The 22,864-nt window shown below is 46.1% G+C and overlaps 1 protein-coding gene across 8 annotated transcripts in view; it reads left to right on the plus strand.

Moving 5' to 3' along the window:
* Window positions 1-22,864, plus strand: part of LOC111845701 (PHD finger protein 21B) — a 60,613-nt gene that overhangs the window by 27,917 nt on the left and 9,832 nt on the right. For 7 of the 8 annotated variants that reach the window (XM_023815306.2, XM_023815307.2, XM_023815309.2 and 4 more), the window contains 2 exons: window positions 12,484-12,735; window positions 22,083-22,175. In XM_023815306.2, the coding sequence (XP_023671074.2) occupies window positions 12,484-12,735; window positions 22,083-22,175 (345 nt within the window). Of the gene's footprint in view, window positions 1-11,558; window positions 11,617-12,483; window positions 12,736-22,082; window positions 22,176-22,864 lie in introns of those variants that run through there. The other variant, XM_072710212.1, reaches the window with a different exon arrangement.

Here is a 22,864-nt window from a genome sequence, read left to right on the forward strand (position 1 = left end):
ACAAATATATTTTCCTTTGATGGAGAGAAGCAGGTCATTCTGAAAATACTCCATTTAATTAAAACCCACTATGAGTGATGAAAGGGCTAGCAGTGTCTTTGTGTCACAACAAGTGATCTTGGAAGGGTAAACGTCCGCCTCTGGCCGGGCTCTGGGTTCTGTCTCTGGGATTTTACGGGGAGAGGGGGGTCTTCCTCTGTGCGACGCATGAAGAATCTCAACTCTATGGCATTTTAAAATATACAGGGAGACCTTGGCTACTGCATTATCTCGTACTTGGTCACACAAGGAGAACATCCAGAGTGAAGGCACCAGGCTGAAATGCGTGAAGCCTCTCTGGGAACAGAACTTTTAACAGCCTCCTTGATCCTAGTAGGCTCATCGAGAGGCCTGGGCCTGTCGGGAACGTGCCGACGGTCGAAGCCCTTGATGTGGAGGAAGGGGCCTCGGGCGTCTCTCTGAGCTGGTCCTGGTGGAGTCCCAGCGCCGCCAAGGCTAGCCAAAAAGCGTATGCATGAAGGACTCGGACACGGAAAGAAAAACGCGCTTTACGAAACATTGACCTTTGAGTCAATATGCTCTGTTCTCCCAGTTCAGGTCATTAAGAAACTCTTGGTGCGAGTGCAGTAAATTCCCCCTGTGTGGGAGGTAATGCATTTGAAATGAAGTCCTACTACACGGTCATATTTGTCTTACCTTCTGCATGCACCGTTCATCATCCAAACCTCATGCAGATCGGCGGTAATCCTTGGGGGGGTGGGGGGTGCAATCAGATTACAGCAGCAAACTAATTTAAATACTGGATTTTTATATGTCACCAAACCTAGTGCCGACGTTATCGTGGATAATTGTTACATCATAGCTCATTTATCCCTATTTTGTGCTTTTTGAAGGCATCCATTGTGATTCCAGAATGTGGATGCTATAGGATTTTATAGAATTTTACACAATTCATATACAGTTAATAGCTTTTATTGCCATGACAAAGGGCGTCCATTTCCTGTGACATCTTACCCAGTGTAAGGTTGCTTTGTGCCTGGAGTCAGTCCTAAGAAGCAGAGGGCATAAGGCAGGGGACACCCTGGGCTGGGTGCCAGTCTGTTTCTCCCCTCAGGACTCACAGAAGCAGAAATTAAGGGCAAGTTAAAGAGATCAGTTCACCTCATGTTTTTGGCCAGAGTGCCAGAAGGAAACCCACACGCACAGGGAGAGAGCACGCAGTCTCCTCACCCGGACTGGGCTTGGGTTTGAAACAGGCACTGTGCAGTGTCACCACATAGCCATAGTACAACAATATAATTACTACTATTCTGGTGGCAGAATTAAGTTCTGCTGTAAAAACACTGGTTAAGTTCATTTTTAAGAGTTATTTGGATGATAGCCAGGGCTGTTGCTCTTTTTCCTTTTGAAATTAGGCAGGGAAACTTTCTGACCGTAAAAAATCGGAGAAAATGTAGATTTGTTTTCAAAATGGTGTCATGGAGGCAGTAAGAGAAAAGGCCATTTTTCTCATGTGCCAGAACGACTCTGGAGCGCGGGGTTATTAATCCCTCCAGCTCATGGCCCTGCATTTCTGCCACTACTCTTTTCGATCCCTTTTCCCCTCTTATTTTCCCCTGTAGTCGCTCTTGCCGCATCTGCTGCATGCAGGCCGTAACGGAAAGAGGCAGTAATGGGAACTCCATCCAGTGCCAGATTCAGTTTGCCATCTTCCTGCCCCCTTTCCTCGTATCCAAAATCTGGGAGCGCCATGTGAATGGCACATTTTGGCTGCGTTGGAACGAAGGCCGAACAGAACATGGTCGCCTTTTAGCCCCCTGGGTGATAATTTCAACAGGCTGACAGGCTCATGCACAACATTAACGCTTCCCAAGAAAAACAGGATGAGCCAGCAGCTCGAATTAACATATTAACGACCTGGAGGATAATCAGCTCTCTGGTAGCTGCGGAGCCTTTTAAGCCACAGGGATCACATTTCTCACGCGACGCGAGGGCCGCTTGACGGTGTGACCTCCTGGTTGCGGGCCAATCCCCAGCTGACCCCCCATGAGGGAAAAAAAAACAGTTCCCAAAGTGGTTCTGTTTAAAATGGAGCAGCTATGTCTGCGTGAGCCATCATCATGGACTCGAAATATAATCTTCTATCAGCTTTATATAAAGTTCACGATCTAGAACTGAAGTGGCCATTGAGATGTGTGGTTTGTTCTGTTTGTCCTTGCAAGACACCGTACTGGGGACAAAAGTGGTCAGACACTTCACCTAAAGCCTTTCCAATGGTACTTAGAAATCCTTTCATAGTTGCTCCTCAACATTTTATGTTCCCTGTATCTCATGCCCCCCTACCCACTCCCCCATCCAGTAGTGGGTCGTCCCTGCTCCCTCTTCTCTATGGTCCCCACACAATAGTGGGTCAGCACTACTCCCTTTTCTGTCACACTGTGCGCACACCCACAACCCATCCTGGTATGACCCTTTGAGTTAAAAGGTTGACTACTGGATCTAATTGAAAGCGATTCCCAGGTTGAGCTAAAACGGTGCAGGAAGAAAGACAGTGCTTTTAAATCTGTCCTGTCAGCCTCCATTACCGGCAATATAATTAGCTTTCATGCCAAGTCATGAAGCCATGGATGACGACCTAACCAGCAGGGGTCATGGCGGTTTAGACCATGCCTCACTGTCTTTGCCGCCTCTGTGACGGTCGGTGTCTATCACCGGGAGGCAGGGAGGCAGGACAGATCATGTAACTGACGGCTCTGACACCCATGGCTGGTTATAACCTCCCTGTCACCTATGCTAGGCTCGGCTGGGACGTGCTGGGGGCCGTAAGGGTCCTCGAACGGTTATAACCTCCCTGTCACCTATGCTAGGCTCGGCTGGGACGTGCTGGGGGCCGTAAGGGTCCTCGAGTGGTTATAACCTCCCTGTCACCTATGCTAGGCTCAGCTGGGGCGTGCCGGGGGCCGTAAGGGTCCGCGAGCGGTTATAACCTCCCTGTCACCTATGCTAGGCTCAGCTGGGACGTGCTGGGGGCCGTAAGGGTCCTCGAGTGGTTATAACCTCCCTGTCACCTATGCTAGGCTCGGCTGGGGCGTGCCGGGGGCCGTAAGGGTCCGCGAGCGGTTATAACCTCCCTGTCACCTATGCTAGGCTCGGCTGGGGCGTGCCGGGGGCCGTAAGGGTCCTCGAGCGGTTATAACCTCCCTGTCACCTATGCTAGGCTCGGCTGGGGCGTGCCGGGGGCCGTAAGGCTAGTTGTAACTATGCTGTTGCCAGACAAGTTTATATGCATACAAACACATAACGGGATACCTTGGTAATCAAATTGCCAGGAATTCTAAGGAGATTTTCTGGCTTTTTGCAAATTCCACAGATACAAAGCATGTAGTTTTACACATATTATGGCCTATACCAGCGCACCTGACAGAGGTGGGGGGGTACACAGTCTGGGGGGAGAGTCACAGGCCCCCTGATTTGTTTTCACAATCGGTACTATTTGCATAAATTACTTGCGGCCTGCGCCTGGACAAACGGTGGCATTGTTCGCTCGAGTGGTGCTCGGCAAGCATGCATCGCGTTCTGTTTATTTATATATTTATGTGGCTATTCATCGCCCCCTTGCGCTGTCCCACCACCACGGCTCACCAAAATAAACACCAGGGAGCGTAATTGCCGTTACTGCCCTTTTAATTACGTTTTCATATCCGTTCTCCTCGCTCGTTTATTCGTTACTGATGGACCGTGAAGTGCGTGCCCGTGGTTATAGCCCCTCAGTGGCCATTTATTGATAAAGCACCAGCTCACCTTCCACTGAGGGTCACTTGCGGTTACGGCCAATGGCGGCGGGTCGTGGAGGCCGGCCAATGGCGGCGGGTCGTGGAGGTCGGCCCCGTAAATGGGGGGGGATCTCCCACAGTGCAGTTCCAAGTAGCCGTTTAGCGTGAGCCTGCTGTCGATATCTGCCTGTTAAAGGTGCTACAGAATGAAAATCGGACTTTAGCTTGGCATAGTTTAAAAAGAAGAGTTTGGTGTATGGAAATGACGTATCATTAGTCTCAAGCACTGTTGTGCCCTCTTTCAAGTATAATTTTTGAACATGTAAAAGAAGGAAGTGAACAAGCTGGTTCGAAATTCCTAGACTGTTACGTAACAGTCTAACCCATGCCCCCAAGTGTAGCTCAGTGGACATATGCATTCAGACTTCCAACAGTTCTGCAGGTATTGTGAAGAATGACATGGAGGGCAACAGCGAAAATGGCAGGCTGTATGCATAAGTGTGCCGTTCGAGGCCGTGATGGGGATGTCAGGACTTTTTATAACCTTCCCAAAGAACCGAGCTGTCAACAGGCATGGTTAATGTTCATCTTTAACGGTAAGTAAGCGGTACGTTTCCCAAAGGCTCCTTTGAGCAACTTACGTAGTTGGATCTGTTGCATGATTCTAACTATGTAAGTTGCTAATTATGTTGTTAGCAACTATGCTTTTGGGAAAACATATCCCAGTTTAGTAAGAGAATAGTAAACAACATTACGAAGTCTGTGATACTGACACTGACAAGAGGCGTCTGTATTTCCTGTATGCTTTGGTTAGCTAAACAAACACCGAATTCATACTGCAATTTAAAAAAAAAATAAAAAATTCATTACAAACAACACATTTACAAGCTGTTCAGCTTGCTGTTTGGAGTTTTTGATAAAACTTGCGTGACAAAGCTAGCATTGTAAAATCATTTGTTGCATGCGAGGAAAATTTCAGAGGTTCATGTTACTATGATGAAAACAAAGTTATGATTATGCTAATGTTGTGCCTAGGCTGACTATTAGATACGTGCAGCAAATTGGTTCTGTGTGAGTCATCGCACAGCCAATCAGAGTAGAGCTCATGAATTTATTAATAAGTCCACCAAATTAGGGAGAAAAGTCTTTTCCATTCTAGGGCCAAGTTATAGGGTTGTAGATGGGCCTGTAAAACCATTTCTGGACATTATTTTACCAAACCAAGTTCACATATCTTCTGTGTAGACAACCAGAGAATAATTTGAAACATAGTAAATGCAGTGTATGGCACCTTTAATTTGTTTTGTTTTCATGGCTCATTCTTTGTCACTTTATGTCTTTGGTTACTGCTCTAGGCCAATCCCCATGATTCCTACGGGACACACACACACACAGAGGTTTATAATCTGAAAAAACGGTCCCCACAATGTCTGTTTTGTTTGGGGGAGTGGTGTCCGACGACAAGCGGGAGGGAGCTGACCCAGAGTCGGAACGGGATAGGCAGGGGTGGCTTCCGGTACTCACCAACCCCCCGAGAGTCTCCGTCCTCTCTGGGACTTTCTTTCTTGCTGTCTGTCACCCTCGTGTGACCAGACCGTGGCACTCACTCCACTCATCCGCTGGCCGTCCGCTTCTCGGAGGTGGAGAATGTTTAAGCACTTCTTAATTACATTTCTTGGCATTTTATGAAGGAGCCTCTCACTGACATCGTCACAATTTGCTTATTTATTGCTTTTTGGGGGCTGCGCCTGTCTGACTAAAGCTGCCCTGCCATCTCATAACAGCTCGGACCCACACGGCCCACAGACCCCTTCGGCAGACAGTGATCGGATGTAGTCCCGCTCCAGGCCCTTCTAGATTATTGGGGCCGGCACCTTCGTTTACCGCTTCAAACCAGCTTTATTGCTCAATTCCAATATGAGAGGTTTGCTTTTCCTGTCTGCGGGGCCGTCGCCGTCAGAAACCACGGGGGTCGGTCTTAACTAAACAAGGGACAGATGATGAATGGATCATCGTAGCGTCGCTCTGACTCGTAGCTTGAGAAGGACAGCGGGGTTTATCACAGCCACCATGCTGATGGCGGAAGACGGAACGGAACCGGTCACTTCTTGTGACGCCTGCGAGGTCACAGGATCGGTAACCCTGGGAAGCACGGGTGACATCTCGGTCGCCAGGGAGGGCTGGGAGTTGGCTAGCTTCTGTCCAGGTCCGTTTCTGCCCGAGGTTCATGTCGTTAAGGGTTCGCCGTTCTGTGGACTGAGTTCCCGCGGCAAAGGCATTTGTTATCCGCGGTTTAATTTGCGGAGGAATCCGGGAAAGCGGGAGGGCGCCGTGCCAGCTGACGTTAATCGTGGCGAGTGAGAGTCAGCCGGAGTTATTGCTCTTCGACTTTCTGTACATTGCAATAACTAAGCAGAAACAGACACGCGTCAATTCATTTTTAAATACGGGGCATATTTTTTAAAGAACATTTCTGTTAAAAAATAAACTGTTTAAATGACATGTGGCTTTTCCCCTCTGGCTGCTGTTTGATTAAATGGCCTTGTTCTTCAGCTCAACGCCACGGACGGGACTGCTTGGCCTGCTGGGAAATATGGGGCGGGGTCGCTTGTCCCCACAATCGACTGGTGGCACATTGGCCCCTAGGAATAGCATATGAAGTAAATCAACCTTTTATTAGAAGTGTCCGCTACAGACCCCATATGCTTAGTGCCAGGCATTGGGGGGGGGGGGAGGGGGTTGTCACACTTCTCGCATTCGTCCGCTGAATTCATCAAAGAGTTAACAGAGCCACAGATTTATTCAGGTAATTATTTATTATTAGTTTTTTTAAGCAATTAATTTTTTTTCCTCCAGTGAAATAAATAGAGGTGAGACCTTTAATTAAGCTGAGGAAAGAAAATGCAAGTCTAGGAGTTGGACAGTTTTTAGTGTGTTTCTTCGAGTTTCCGTGGCCGCACCCAGAGCAGTGCAGGGGGGAGAAATGCAGAAAAAAAGAAAGAAGGGATGAAAAAGAGGATGACTGACACAAGCAGATCCAACAGGCTGGATCAGGGAGGGGTGGCTGTTGAGAATGCAGTTAAAGTCTCTAACAGATTTAAGGCTTCCATTTTGCTCTTTTGCAATGTTTGTTATTTCTGTTTATATCGGCCCTGGAAAACTTCTGATTTGCACTGTGTGTGTGTGTGTGTGTGTGTGTACTCATCTGGATTCAGCTGGCTGCCACGTAATCTTTGCGATCCAGCCATCTTCTAATGGGTGACTGCCGCTCATGTGCATGTTTAAACGTGGAGATTTGCTTTATTTGTTTGTTGCCGTGTTTTTGCGGAATAATGGGAACAATAACAATAACTCGCGGAGAAGATAAGGCCGTTTCCATGCCCATTTTCATTCGCTTTTCCCCCCCGAATGCATTCTGTAAGAAAATATGCTAATTATATCGTTTGCAGAAATTTTCACTCCGTGTGCTTATGCAGGGGATTAGTCATGCAGAGCGCCATGCCGTGGTCTCTTTTAAGTGCTTTTAAATTTGCCGGTCTGTGTTTAGCTTTAAAAAAAGAGAGCAGGAATCTGGCAGGATTTTCCGGCTCTTTTTCTGATTTTTCTAATTTTCAAATGGGACCGTCTCAAGAAGAGGCCTTCATCAAACGCGAGCGGAAAAAGCCACGGCACTTCCGCATTTGCGTCTGTGTATTTTTTTGTCCCGTCTGCTCTCCCAGCATCCTCGAATACAACGGGAACAGTCCACACGTCAGGAAAAAGAGACCCTGGTCGTGTGATTTGCATTTAAATTGATTTATTTTTTTTTCCATAGACTGCATGACGGACGTCAGCTGTGCCGTCAAATCGTTTTTTCCAGGAGGAAATCGGGGAATTTAATTTTGCCACGTTTAAAGTGTCAAATGAAAGGTTCTCCAGACACTTTGTGTTTTTTGGGGAAGTAGGGAATGACAGTCCGAGAAGCTGTTAGAAATGACCTGCTGGAACAAAACTTCCAATGATAAATTTAATAGGTTTAGGGTTACAGCTGGTGCTGTGTTTGTCGCTGTAGCTAAATTGGCTGACGGGGTTGCATGACCCTGCAGGACAGGGGCTGCTGGAATCCCCTCACACAAGGCCTTAAAGAGCCCAATCATTTCAGATTCTTGAATGTGGGAAAGGTGAGGACTATCAACCCCGGTGTAGTCGTGGGCGGGGGCATCCTGCGGTGAGGAAATATTAGATGATGAGCACCTTCGTGTCACCTGCACCTTGTTACCGATCACATGAGATTAATATAAACCCATGATGCCCAGGTCCCCTACCTTGTAGAGGCCCACTTCCATGAGTGATTCTAGAATTTTTTAAGGTGCGGGGCAAAAGAGAGGACATAATTCATACAGAGGGCCCAACCTTATTATGAGCCAATGACATGTTATGAATCAGTGAGTGACAGGGGAGGGGCACTCTGGGGGCCAATCAGCTTTCAGCTGAGCCTTTGGCCCTGCCCCTGTATACACCCCTGCCTTGTTCCATGCGCTGACATTCAATATTCCTCCCTATTTTTCTCCAGTCTCATCCCCATATAAGATAAGCTTTAGATAATAAATACTCCTTCCCCCCACCTGAGTCACATGATTCTGGTTGCTGGATAATTTTAACACTGACTTAACAATCTGATCCCAGTTCAGAATAGTCCAGTAGGTCCCAGATCACAGTTTCTAGATCAGTTTGATGCTAAAAGCAGTTGGGGAACAGGGTGGAATTCATCAGGGCTGGGGCTCTGTGTGCTGCAAGTTTCGTGACCACGGGCATTCCTCCATGGACTGAGGGTGGCGCTGGCCATGAGTCAAGCCTCGATCAGCCCCTGAGACTTTGGTCAGAAGGGGTACCATTGTCTCTCAAGTAGGGGGTGAATCATCCCTACTGGTCGATGGGACCCCTACCCAAGTTCATTGCACTACTCTGTCCCCCCTTGCACACCTCACTGCGATTTCCCACCAGTCCATGTTGGAAGCGGACGCACGTGACTTACCCGATTCAGGTCATTCTCAGGTCTGACGGTGCACTGAGCTTGAAGTCAGCAGGTGGTGGATTGTTGCAGCTAGCAGAGATCTGACGTCATCCCCGCGGATTCGAGAAAAAAACTCACACCGCGTGCGACAGCGGAAACGTAAATGGGGCAGACAGTGACAAACCAATGGGATTCATCACTAACGGGGTCGCAGGTGTTTTTTTTGCGAGAACCTGGATGGAGGGATACATCTTGCGCAGAGCGTTTTGGGCTGGGAATTACAGCCCCTCCATTTGCATCCATGTCCCACCCCCTGCTGCCGTTGAGAGCTCCTTGATAACAGCTTCTGTTGAAAGCAACAATAGTCGCCCGCTCCTTTTGCTTGCTTGTCTCTGCTTATCGCCACAATGACAGGGCTGTAGAGGACTGGGTAGAGACCATAACGACCATCAAGTTTTACCGAGATCCGCCTTTTTGGATGATGGATCAGACTCAGTGCAGCTCCAGCCTTTAAAAAAAGGACTCTAAGTTTCTCCCTCAAATCTGCCTCCAAGTGTCGTCTGCGACGATGGGGCACTTTTGTCTTAAGCTAATGTGAATTCTTGGGTATGTCAAAAATTGCCAGGAAATGAAGAGCGTCTTAGAAAATAATGAGATTCCATTAAGCTTTCTGTAGTTTTCAAAGTCACTTTGTAGTTAATATAAAAGAAAAGCTACGATTTGGATTCCGAGCATAAGAAAGTTAAAAAGGTTTGTAAACGTAGACTGCCGCGACCAGCCATGCTAATGTTACACTCACTAGCAGAATGTTGGCACTTTGATTTAATTTATGCATGCAAATTCTCTGTATTTGCATTGGGAAGAATTACAGCTGCGGCACATGGTAATTATTGGTGATGTGTGTCTGTTTTTTTTTCCACGTGGCCTTCGTCGCCGTGAAAAACACACACTAGTGCTCTTAATAAATCCATAAACCGGCAGTTAAATCTCAAGGTTCTTCTGTGAGATATGAGGCTATCTCAAAGCACCTTGTGAGCGATCATTCCACCAGTCACAGCGAAGGGGTGAACGGTGGGTGCAGTTTAATCAGAAGTGCTAGTTGACCCGTAAGAGCATAATATTACAATATAGTACATTACGAGAAAGAAGTTTCAGGATTTCTTCAGCATCAGTGCTTTCTGCTCAGGGCCGTGCAAACCAGCATCCTTCCCAGAGAATCTTGTATGGCTCTCAAAGGCTGCTGGTGCTTTTTCGTGTCAGATAGAAGGCCCATCCACCCCCCAGCTCAGGGTTCTTAATAGGTGACCTATGACCTCATCGAAGGAATGCCTGGATTGGTCGGGGGGCGGCTTGGCCCCAGATGCTGGCTTGAGTGTGGATTACATGAATCCCCCGAAAACAATAAGACCCCCACAGGCACTGTGGGGCAATACATAACAAATGGGGGGGGGGGGGGGGTGAGAGAGCCCCCCCCCAATCATTCCCTGCGGAGTGAAAGCGAGAAGGAGAGAAGCCAGCGTGCAGGTCATTACAAAAGCATCTCGTCTCACGCAGGAGAGACATTCTCAGAAGTGTAGTCGGCTCACCTTTTTCGTGCCCTGGTTTTCACCTGTAAACCTGTAGTCCATTGCCTCCTGGGATAAACTAAACCTAGAGTTAATTAACAATCCCCCCCCCCCCCCCCACTCTTGCTTGCTTTCCAGCACTCTAATAGCGGATGGTGCTTTTGATCCAGTCGTCTACGAAATGAGATTGTAGTTTGTTCATTTTTTTTGTTTATAATTGGCTAGAGGGATGAGGAGGGTTTTGCGTGGAGATTAATTGGTGCTAGACTGTAAGGATCGATGGTGAAAGGAATGATTTGTTATGGTTCATGGGAAAAATTTAGCTGGAAATGTCTGTGCTCCCTTGCAGGTAATCTATTGAAAAGAAATGTTCATATTGCCCAAGGTCGTTCTGAGATGGGGGCAGGGGGGAGCTGCACCGTGTTTTTGTCCCGTTCCATGGTGGGGGGGGTGGGATATCCAGCTGACCTGAGTTGATCATCACAAATAGCTTAAATTTAGTTTCCACGGAGACCTCCCCTTCAGAAAACAAAAAAGAGGCTCCCACCAGCCCCCCACCAACTCGACATCTTTTCACAGCCACTCCTTGAATGTGCCCCCCCCCCCAGTTGGTGTGCGAGGGCTCCGCGTCCCTTCCTTAGGAGGCTCGCAGTGGGCCCCCGGTTTGGATTAAAGCTGCATTGTCCCAGGCCACAGCCCCTAAATTAATCTCAAACCAACACACCCCCCCCCCCCTTCAGCTCTGTGACAGGCATCTGCTCAGGTTCTGCCTGGATATCTGTTGGCTCTCCAAGTTCTGGGGGGTGGGCTTCAGCAGCCCAGACCCCCACCCCCGTAGGCTTTCTGCAAAAATGTCTTCAATACAGCTGTTGTGAATCAAATTGCATTCAGTTTTATGTGCTGCCCCCCCAAAAGAACCTCCATCACATTTCTAATAGAGATGCTGGATGGGCAAAATTTGTGTGGAATAGAAAATACTCTATATAAAAATCACATTACCCAGCACTGATTTATTTTCTTTTTTATGGAAAGCGCTCTAAAGCTGCTTGTCTTGTGGGGTGCCAAGTTTTAGAGAATTTCACCCGCTTTATTTGGACTTCACCTCACAAGCAGCACTTTTGTCGGGTACTGGCGCTCTCTGTAGATGTGGGTGAAAGAAATGCCTCACTCATCTGTACACGTGTAGGAGATGAAGATTCAACTGCCCCCCCAGCCCATCCTCCAGCCCCCTGCTCGATGTTAAGCTTATCTTGGAAGGTGATGAAAGGCATCGTGTGTAAAAAAGGTCAGTGGGATAGGATATGAAATATTTAGAGAGTCTGCTTTCCATAGCCAGCTTTCCTGTGGCGTTGGGGAAGAGGTAGGGTCAGAATCGGGCATTCCTGCAAAGAAAGGCAAAGCTAGATGAGAGAGCAGCGGAGCTCATTTAAGGGGGGGTGGGTGATATTTTGGGAGGCTGAGCGAGGCTGTCCGTCTCCATCTGGGGTTAATTCAGACCCCACACAGCGGTTTATCTACATTTAATTATTTTCATGAAGCAAAATGAACAGTTTAAAAGTGCGTAATTAATCAGTATGGAGGTCAGCGCCTGCAGCAGCTGCGTCAGCAATAGGGACAGATTGGATGAAGTAAAAGAGAAAAAGTTTTATTCATTAGCTTTGCTGATACACAGACACAAACACAAGGAAACTCCACGGACTATCAACGCTGTGCTAATTTTGTTAGCAGTATAATTAACAATACTGTTACCATCGTTTTGAGTCCTCAAGAGTCAAAGTATTGTCTGAAATCTACAGATGGAGTAGAGAGATTGAGGGGTGGCAGCAGAGGGGGAGGTCTTTGGTCGGGGTGGTTGTAGCGGGCCGTATCATTCATCAATTAAGCCTTTCGGCCTGAATGCTGCTCCTGCTGAGATGATTAAAAACAGTTAATAGTGCCGCCCACGCAACCTCTGTGTTCACAAAGAACTGCAGTGGTGTTTAAAACAGAGGTTCTACAGGGTGACCTTTGAAATGCCCCCAAATCGATATTTTGTGGTTTTTCTTGCGATTTGCATTCCAGTGGCCGACCAGCGTTAAACATGCACGGGAGTGTCAGTGCTCCTTGTCTAACCCCGCCTCCTTTCCCTGTGCGCTTTATCTCTCCTTGACAGAAGCTGGCTGTGAGAGGGTGTCCTGTGGGGAACGCCAAGCCCCTCTCCCTCATCAAGCCACCGAGCCAGAGCATAGCCATCTCCGTGGTGCCAGCGAAGCCTCCCGTCTCCATGGTGACCGCACGCATCAACGGACAAAAGGCGGCAAGCTCTGAGCCACTGCAGACGACTCCAGTCAGCCTCCCAGCAGCGGGCAAGGCGGCCGGCAGCGGTTCTGCGGGCAGAAGAATCACAGAGCTGCCTCGCTCACAGGTAGTGTCAACACAGGCTCAGCTGAACACTTTGCAGCAGTGCTGTAAAGCGGTTTAATGGCCGATGTTCAATCGTGTAGGTCATCACTTCTCCCCCTGGAGGAAGGTATGGTGGCAGCTCTTAGGAATCTCCTAATGAATCTGAGTGAATATATGAATAGGCACTCATGCCAGGATATGGTATAGTTTGGCGTCCATAATGTTTTAAAGCAGATTTCTGCAAATAAAACTTAATTTATGCTCTCAATACTTTCAGTATGTCACTTTCTTGCTGTTGATAACCTTCATTTATAGAGGCTTTTGAGTCCAATATGTAACATTGAAACCAAGTTTCTGAAAAAGTTTATATTCCTAGAAAAAAGTCCTACAGTTCATAAAAAGTCATTCAAATTGCTACAAGAAGTGGTACATCTTAGAGCAGGGGTGTCAAACTGCAGTCCTGGGGGGCCGGAGCCCTGTGTAGCTTAGTTCCTTCCCTGTTCCACCACAAACGATTCAGCTCAACAGCTATGTGGTAATTAGCACAAGGAGTTGAATCAGGTGTGTTAAACGAGGGGAAACCCAAAAATGTGCAGGGCTCCGGCCCCCCAGGACTGGAGTCTGACACCTGTGTCTTAGAGCAAAGGGTTGAGGACTTATTTGGCTGTCATGTGACTGCCGTACTTTGGATATCGGCTTCAGCACAGTCAGTCAGGCCCTCCGTTTCATCCGCACGCGCTGTATTCATCTTTATAATTGAAAGCAAAAAGCTCTTGCCGAGCTCTCGGTCCTGCCGGGCTGACGAGCATGTAAACCTTGTGTTACTGCGTCTCTGTGAGGGGAAACGAAGTTTCTCTCTCTCTCTCTCTCCTCCATCTGCCTCATTGCTACCCTCAGCAAATATCTCGTCTCCCTCCTCTCCCTCCCTTCCTGAGCCATTGTGCCCAAGACAGAGCAGGGCCCTTGATTGTTTTACTGCTTTTGCGTTCTTATTGTTTGGCGGCGGAGGGGGGGTGAATGGCCTAGGGAGAGAAGAGGTGCCTGTCATTGAGCTATCCTTCCTCTGCTCCTGGCAAGTGGCAGAACACGCCCCACCAGCGTCCATTGTCTCCTCCCCGACAAAGGCCAATCAAAATGGGGAATCGAAGAGTGGAGGGAACAAAAAAGGGGTCATTTCGCTCGAGCGGAGAGGAAAACGGCCTTCTCAAACACCTGGCACCAATTATAAGGCGGGCAATTGGCTGCACTGATTGGATCAGGTTCTCCAATTGTCACGCGCCCGTTAGTGTGTGGATGCATGCCAGATAAGTTTATGAGTTCGCTTGTCATCCTTCAGGTCGACTGCTGCAGCGAAACGTTTTTTATCGCCCTTTAGCTAGAAACAAAATCGAACCTTGACCTCGAGCCAGGAAAACCATTGACGCCTCACGCATGATGCCCGCTCAGTCCAAGCATATTGATGTTGTATGCTTTCAGTCAGCGGGGTCATGTGCAGCGTAACCTCCAGTCGCTTGAGAGGCTTAGAGATGTCGAGTGTAAACATCTCTGCCTACTATAGCTGTAGTGGGAACCTAGTTTTTCAGCAGCAGAAACACAGTGAGACTCAACAGGATGAAATGGAGGCATTCTTTCTGATGGCACCCCATGTGGCTGGGCGTTGCCAGTTTTGGGAAGACTTCTTGAGTTAGTTAAAACAGCAATTTATGCTATATCACGCCAAGTGTTTATCCGACCCTTTTATTATTACTCCATAGCTTCAGATGCCTGTAAACTCAGATGGTTTCCATACCCCCAGAACTCGAGCCTCAAGTTCGTGGGAAGCCATTCTAGTCAGGAGCTGAAACAGCGGAACGAAGGGCACAGTTTGGGGGGGGGGGGGCAGTTCGGGCGGCGTGACCCCTTGCCTGTGTGCCAAATTGCTCCACTAGCAGTAAATGAATTAGACGGGCACCATGCCCTAGACCATGCCTAGGTGGGGGGGTTCCGGGGTGGGGTGGGGGGTTGTCTTTCAAACATCATCCAATATATACACCATGTCCCTCTGAGGGGCGAATGTCTGTATATGTTACTTATACTTCAAATCATAAGCATTTATTCCTGTACTTATGTGCATGTTTATGCAGGAGGACGGGAATCGGTTTTTACTTTGTCCATTCCATCTGCTGGGGAATTTTCTGTGTTTGTAAGATTTCGCAGAAGCACTTACTGGGGTGTGTGGGGGGGGGGGACCGTTGATGGAGAGTCTAAATAAGGGAGGCCGAGGCATTATGAAGGGCAATGCATGACGAGGCCTGGAATAGGTGTGTGTCTCTTTAAGGTGAGAATGTCGGATGCTGAAGTTTGCCGCTTTTATTCCAGCATGCTAGCGCTCTGCAGGGCAGCTGTGTTCAGCAGGTGACCTATTGCATTTCACTGGCTCACGTTGTGCATTTATGCAGGGTTTTTATTAGGGGATAGGTGCGGCTGAGAGGGGCTGGCTTTATGCTTTTGCTACTGGTGAAGCCTGTCACTCACACTGCCCCCTGGTGGCAGAAGGAGATTTTGACTGCTTTGGTTTCCTTCTAGAAAACTGGTTAAAACCAACACCACGAATGGAATGTCAGTCATTAGAAATACAAAAAAAAAAATAATTATATAATAATTTTAATATTTAAATGTTTATTCAGAAAAGGTGAAGGTAACTTTTTTTTATTTTAGAAAGTCATAAAATGCTTAAAATATTTAAAGGCTTCCTGCTTAAATGTATCTCATGCCATAATATTCGGGGGAAAAGGAGCCTCATTAAAAAAAATGCAGAAGAGTCGAGGAAATAAAGCTTGTTAGAAACGTTACTTGTCTCACCGCAGCTTTGAAGAGCCAAAGGAAGAGCGACTGCAGTGCTAAGACGTCGTTCTTTAAAGGGATTGTTTTTCCATGTGAATTAGACGCTCAAACGCTCCACGTGGCCTCCTGCTGTTAGCCACCTGTACTGCATCCATGGCCTGCATGCTGCTTACCGTCGGCGTGATCCAGAGGAGTGTGAACAAGGCTTGGGCTGGTATCTATTTCTTCTTACTGTAATACCATCTAACCATTATACCGCGGTATATGGTGCTTTGCCAATAGTTTAAAAATCAACACTATTCCGCCGTTATGAAATACTGTTGATTTATTTTGGGGGAAGGGGGATTTCCATGATAAATTTCACCAAGTGAAAATACTACAGTATACACAAAATATCCTGGTATGCCCAAAATATCATGATTAACCCCAAAAAAAAGCACTGTACTATATTACCATAATACCAACCGAGCCTGGTGTAAACATGCGGAAGCTGTACTGACTGACAGCCTTTGGAAACAGCTGAAAAACTCACCGGTGTGTTTGGGGGAGTTTAAATCTGCTTTGTTATGGGTCTCACTGGCAAAAATAAGCAAATGTTTGTTTTTGATTATTATTGGAGCTGGTGTCCCCGAACTGTCCTTCATTCAGCCAGCAGCACTCAATCCCATCATTTCAGTTTTCTCCACCATTTTCATCTCGTTCCCCCCAAGAAACGACAGAAATGAATTACAGCCGAATGGGATGAGAAGTATGTCAGAAATGCCTCATTAGAAGCAGTTTGGAGGTAATTAAAATGGACGCAGTTCAGCCTAAAAAGGTCATATGGGTTTTTTATTCAATAGGATAAGTATGATAAGCAGTACTGTATAAATATGCTCACATAAAGGTCAAGGTTTTTATAATTAGACTTACAACTAAATGCTGAAAATCAACATAATGATTAACTAGTCTGGCCACTCTGGGGAAGCAACATCCAGATTAAGTATTCATTTGTTTTTTCTCTATAATCTAATATATACATGTGCATGTATTAGAGAGTATTTTTATTTTTAGCAATACCTGTTCCCAAGGTTTGAAGAAATGAGTTTGTAAACAGAAAAATTATTGCATTTCCTTTGGAAATTAAATGCTGAAATCAAGCATGCAAATAAAGGCAATGAACATATTACTAGTACCAATTAGCACTAATTAACACTGTTAAATGTCTGACATGGTTGTACCCATAGTGGAATTATAGTGGTGAAATAATATGTCTCCAGAAGGAGAGCTCGCCTGCATAGATGGAAGCACATGATGTAGCTACCCTTAGTTTCATTCATGTTCCTAAAAATATCCAAGGGTAGCTATATGATACATGCATCTATATTCATGACACTAGGTTTAAAATGTTCTAGAGTAGTTAAATATTCCTGTAATGTTACTGGATACATATTGATTCGACTGCTGAGATTGAGCCCTGAGCAACCTGTTGAGTTTGATATGTTCTAAAATTGACTGAATGTGGTACAGTTCTGAAGGTTTTTGTTATGATCTGATATGGTTCTGAAGGTTTTGAATGTTGCATGGTTTTGAAGGGGTTTGAGTCCTATGGTTCTGAAAAGTTTTGTGTAGGGTACGGTTCTGAAAGCTTTTGATATGATCTGATATAGTTCTGAAAGTTTTTCACTATGCTATGTTTCTGACGGGTATGGAATATGGCATGTTTCTAAAGGGTTTGAAGTATGTTTTTCTAAAGGGTGTAGAGTATGTTTATGGTGTTAATTTAGTTGCTTTAAAGATTTAAAGTTTTCATAGTATAGAACTACAGACGCTCCTCTACTTACGAACCTTCAACTTTCGAACTTTCAGACATACGAACGAAGAGCACTAAGTCCAAATTGCGTTTCTTAGGCTCCCGTTTCCAGTCTGCAACATCAAAGTTTGTTCTGCGCGCCAAATCCGCCTAGTATGAATCCTGGCCGCTACTCCCACCGCACAGCAGCGTCGCGTACGTACTCCCAGCATCCCAGTTCTTTGTACTTGCATATCGGTAAGACGTGCTCTCGAGATCAAAGTTTACTTTGTTTTTATTGCGAAATATTCTGTGCATCCATTATCCATTTTTGTTTTATGTATCATTAGTAATGTGTTTTAGGATAAGAAAACATGTATTGACTTTATATCATACTGTCATGCCCCGGTTGCCCGAGCTTCCCGTTTGTCACACCCCCTCATTTACCTCATGTGGAATCCCTGTGTTACCAGCTGTTTCAAGTCATGTTGATTGTTGCTTTGTATTTAAGTCCACATTAAAGTATGTTTCCCCAGTCCAGTCATTAACGTCTTGACGTCGTTTTCATGTTGCTGAGTGTGTTTCCCCAAAATAAACCCCGTGTTCACCTGATTTCGCTGGCTTCTATGCTGCTTCCCTGCGCTGAATGCATGACAGAATGACCGGACTCGGGAAACATACTCTAACACGGACTTAAATACACAAGACTAATTAACATGACTAGAAAACAGCAGATGACACAGGGATTCCACACTAGCTAGCAAGGGGTGCGTGGAACACAGGAAGATCAGCACGAGCAGGGCATGACACATACTTACTCATGCGTGTAGGTTTGAGTACCCTTAAAATGATGTTGAATAACGACTTACGAACATTTCAAGTAACGAACGGCCATTCAGAACGTATCTCGTTCGTAAGTAGAGGAGCGTCTGTATTATTGTTTTGATCGTATTTATACAAATAACTGCAAACAGCTAGAATACATCATAGCTTTGAGTGAAAGGTCCCAAGACAACACTATGGTGTGTTTGGGGTTCCTCTGTCCAGTATTTCTGCCAGACTGCCCCCCGCGGCCTGTAAATTGGGCTGGGGGAGAGCGTCCATCCCATTTACCATGTTCAGCATTCGTCCTCAAACATCGCAGAGGGCTTTGAGTAACAGGTCTCTAGGGATGGGGATCTATGCTGCCTGTAAATAGCCTGGCTGCATGTGGATGCATCCCGTGTTGATGATGACTGGTAGGGCAAAGTGGTATGAGTTATACGCGCGTTTCAGATCAGCGGCCAGCATGTGGTCATGTGCATGGGGGGTGCATATAGAACAGCATCTCCAGTTACCCCTCTCTTTCAAGTGAACCTAAGTGATGGCGACTAGGATCCAATAGAGGAGCATTGGAAAGAAGAAGGAAAAAAAAACGCTTCACAGTTCCAGAAATCTATCTCGGCAGTTGCCATGGAAACGGGTCTTTGCACCCCCCCCCCCCCTTACCATCTCACAGTAAAATCAAGGTCTTCACACAGAAATATCTGTTGTTTCGGGTTCGACTTTAAATAGGAGAAATTCAAACTCTCCCTTTCGCGTTATTTATTATTTATGCGCAGAAGCATGTCCAGCTCAGTTTGTGAGGTTTCATGACAGTGTTTTTGAGGACACAAAACAATTGTGGAGCAAGGAAGTTGTCCAGTTGTTTTTATTTTCACGTTGAGACTGTTTTCAGCATGCTCTAGTTAATTGAAGAATATAAAATGTTTGAAGAAACACAATAATAGTGTCGATTATGAGTTGTCACAGTTCCTTCGGTGCTTAGTCAGAAACAGAAATATCTAAAATACTGTTTGCTTCGTAGAACTTTTCATCCATCACACTTCTCAGGGTTTCTTTCATATCTTTTCCATTGCGACTTTGTCTTCAAACCACAGGAAGTCTCTGAGCCTTGCAGCTATGTGGCGAAGTCTGTCTCAAAGAATTCAGAGACAAAAACGTCAGTCAAACACGTGAGGAGGAGGGCCCACTTCGGTTTGTGAGACTTGACCCACTTTGCAAATTCCCAGGGGATTCCGTTTTACCGTACCTTTGGCTGTTTTTGGATAAGGAGCACCAGTGTTCTGGGAAGCAGGATTCTAGCAGGGCTCCAACAGAACGCCACCTAGGTTCACCTAGGTCCACCTAGAAAAGATGAGGTGCCGAAATAGACCAATAATAAGACCAATATCCCTGGGATGTCCAGCATTGCAATTTGTCTACCCTTGCAGACAGCTTTCAGAGGCATCAGAAGTCTGCACTTATGAGCAAATGGGTTGTTTCCTCCTCAGAGACCCCCTTGCCATGTTTACACAGTCTTGATGATGACATGGTGTTTACAAAGTGCTGTGAAGCAGACAGGAAGACTAAACTGGGAGCCGTAACATGCATGTCATCTGGGTAATCAGATTCATTTGGGTTACTGTCCAAGCTGATGAGAATAAATTCTGAGGAGATCAATGGTAAACATTGTATTTTCACCTGAGGTGACATGACATTAAGTCTTGAATGTCAGTAGAAGCATTAAGCTGAAGGATTTCAAAATGGGCAGATATTTTACGGGATATGTGAAACATCTCACACAGGTTGGCACAGACCTGCTGAATTTCCATTTGCAGAGAGCACGGTTTAGGCAAGATAAAAAAAAATGAAATGGAGAAGGTTAGGGGCTTGTCAGGCTGTGAAGCTCAACATATTAAGAGAAATGGCATTATGAATCTGGGGGGGCGGAGGGGATTTTTTTAAATCATCCAGCCCAGTCCTTCTGTCTGTTTCAGTAGTTTTTCCTGTTCGTCGTTCTCTTCTATCGGAAACCCCTGGTAAGAAGTTGAGAAGTAGTTCTCTTATCTACTTTTGAAGAGCAACATTAAAAGTTTGATGCTGAGAAGAGCCCTAGCGTTTGGCACATGTGATCTCTAAGATATGGAGGAAGCGCATGCTGTTTTTATGGCCACGCCCCTCAGATTTATCACCTTGATCCCGCCCCTGTTGGTTGACGCGGCCAGATCTGGCTCAATACAACCGCTTCCCTGTCATGTGACCAGTCAGAGCAGAGTATGTTCCCCTGTGACAAATGTAACCTCTGTAAATGGGTCGAAACGCACAGATAAGGATACCACACCCTCCCGAAACAACCATGCAGACTTCCATTAGCATGATAAGTACAAATACTTGCTGTCATGTGTGACTTAATACTGTGATATATGCGATACTGAATCGTGCCCTGTTTTCAAACTTAAATGGGTTTATATACAGCAAAATAATACTACTGCTAACAGCATTTTATGTTAAAAAATATAAAATGTTTATGATACACAGTACTGCACAAAAGGCAGTGAAATGAAGTGATATTTAAATGATCTTCATTTTGGTGTAAAATTATGATTTTATCTCTGTCAAGTGTTTTAGCTTGGCCAATTCATAACCTAAAGTCACCCCAGTATTTATAGTAACTATCCAGTATACCTGTGTATTTATTAACTTAACCATTAGCATTGTATGGAATGGTTGCGGTGCCCCTGAAGAGAGGTTTGGGAGCTGAAGCGGTGCTCATCTATCCATCCAACAAGATATAAGTAACTTTTTATAGAATAGAAATAATGTTAGTGTTTACTGTATTGCTGTTAATTTGCATTTGTTCTAATGCACAGTATTGTACATGTTTTTTTCTAGGCATGCATATTTTGTGTTTATATGTGTTTATGAGTTGCCGCCCCATCCTGGGTTATTCCCTGCCTTGTCCCCGAAGCCTCCAAGATAGGCACCAGACTCCTTGCGACCTTCAATACGATAAGGGGTTACAGAGAATGGATGGATGGATGGATGATATGGCCCACATCCTGCAGCGTGTACGGTAGATTTATGTAGTATAGGGAAGTATTTGGTGTGGTTTTGGTGCTTGTAGTATAGTGAGCTTTCCAGCAGCAGGTAACCTAGCCTCCATGCCCTTGGAATATAGTGAGCATTTCCAGCAGTAGGTAACCTAGCCTTCCTGCCCTTGGAGTATAGTGAGTGTTTCCAGCAGTAGGTAACCTAGCCTTCCTGCCCTTGGAGTATAGTGAGTGTTTCCAGCAGTAGGTAACCTAGCCTCCGTGTCCTTGGAGTATAGTGAGCGTTTCCAGCAGTAGGTAATCTAGCTTTCCTGCCCTTGGAGTATAGTGAGCGTTTCCAGTAGCAGGTAACCTAGCCTCCGTGTCCTTGGAGTATAGTGAGCATTTCCAGCAGTAGGTAAGCTAACCTACATGTCCTTGGAGTATACTGAGCGTTTCCAGCTGCAGGTAACCTAGCCTTCCTGCCCTTGGAGTATAGTGAGCGTTTCCAGCAGTAGGTTACCTAGCCTCCGTGTCCTTGGAGTATAGTGAGCATTTCCAGCAGTAGGTAATCTAGCCTTCCTGCCCTTGGAGTATAGTGAGCGTTTCCAGCTGCAGGTAACCTAGCCTTCCTGCTCTTGGAGTATAGTGAGCGTTTCCAGCAGTAGGTAACCTAGCCTCCGTGTCCTTGGAGTATAGTGAGCGTTTCCAGCAGTAGGTAACCTAGCCTCCGTGTCCTTGGAGTATAGTGAGCATTTCCAGCAGTATGTAATCTAGCCTTCCTGCCCTTGCAGTATAGTGAGCATTTCCAGCAGTATGTAATCTAGCCTTCCTGCCCTTGCAGTATAGTGAGCATTTCCAAAAGTAGGTAACCTAGGCTCCATGCTCTTGTCTGAAGTGCTTGACCCACAATGAGCTTAAGTAAACCATCAGTTTTGTCCGCAGATGCTGGGAGCCCTCACCGCCGTGCCCATCAAGGTCCCTCAGGTCAGCTCCCTGCATCGGCTGGCGGGACAGGCATCCAACACGCTACCTCAGGTGAGCGGCCGGCTGCATGCAGCCCCTCAAGGGGGCAGAGGTGGGCTAGTGGGGGTTCAGTATATTTTTGGGAGGAGGGGGGGTATTCAAACCTGTTTTTTTACTATGTGGCTACATCCCTGACTCGGATGCATGGAAGCATGTGTTCTCACAGAAGAAATGTCACACCAAGGAGTTGTGCAGGATGCTTGTGTAAAAACAGCCCCTCTCAGCGTTATATAAGCCCGTGCCGGTAAATTTGAGACCGGTTACATTCTTGTACAAACCTTCTCCATGACGCCAGTACATTTTACTTCATCCCTACATCGAAATAACCAGATTAACTAAAACTATTTAACACTGAAAGCCTTTGGGCCTGAGTCTCATCTTGTAACTTAGTCCAAAAATAAAACCATGAGTATTAATTTTTTATGTGTAATGGATTAGGGTCAGCCAAAGACCGATTCTTCAGTAGGTGTTACCTTTTAGGCACTTCCTGGATGAAGATCCTCTATTATGTTTTAAATTATGCTTGCAGAATACTTGTTTAAAGACCTCAGTTAGACTGTGTATTTAATCAGCGGACCACATGGGGGCAGTGTGTACCAGTGTAAACAGCACAATCCAGAGACGGTCACACTGATGTAAGGTGTGTAAAGCGAGAGTAGAGTTTGGCTGGTGCGAGCTGGATTTTGTGTAAGAAAAGCAAT

This window comes from Paramormyrops kingsleyae, chromosome 3 (genome assembly GCF_048594095.1).
Source record: "Paramormyrops kingsleyae isolate MSU_618 chromosome 3, PKINGS_0.4, whole genome shotgun sequence".
Taxonomy (NCBI): domain Eukaryota; kingdom Metazoa; phylum Chordata; class Actinopteri; order Osteoglossiformes; family Mormyridae; genus Paramormyrops; species Paramormyrops kingsleyae.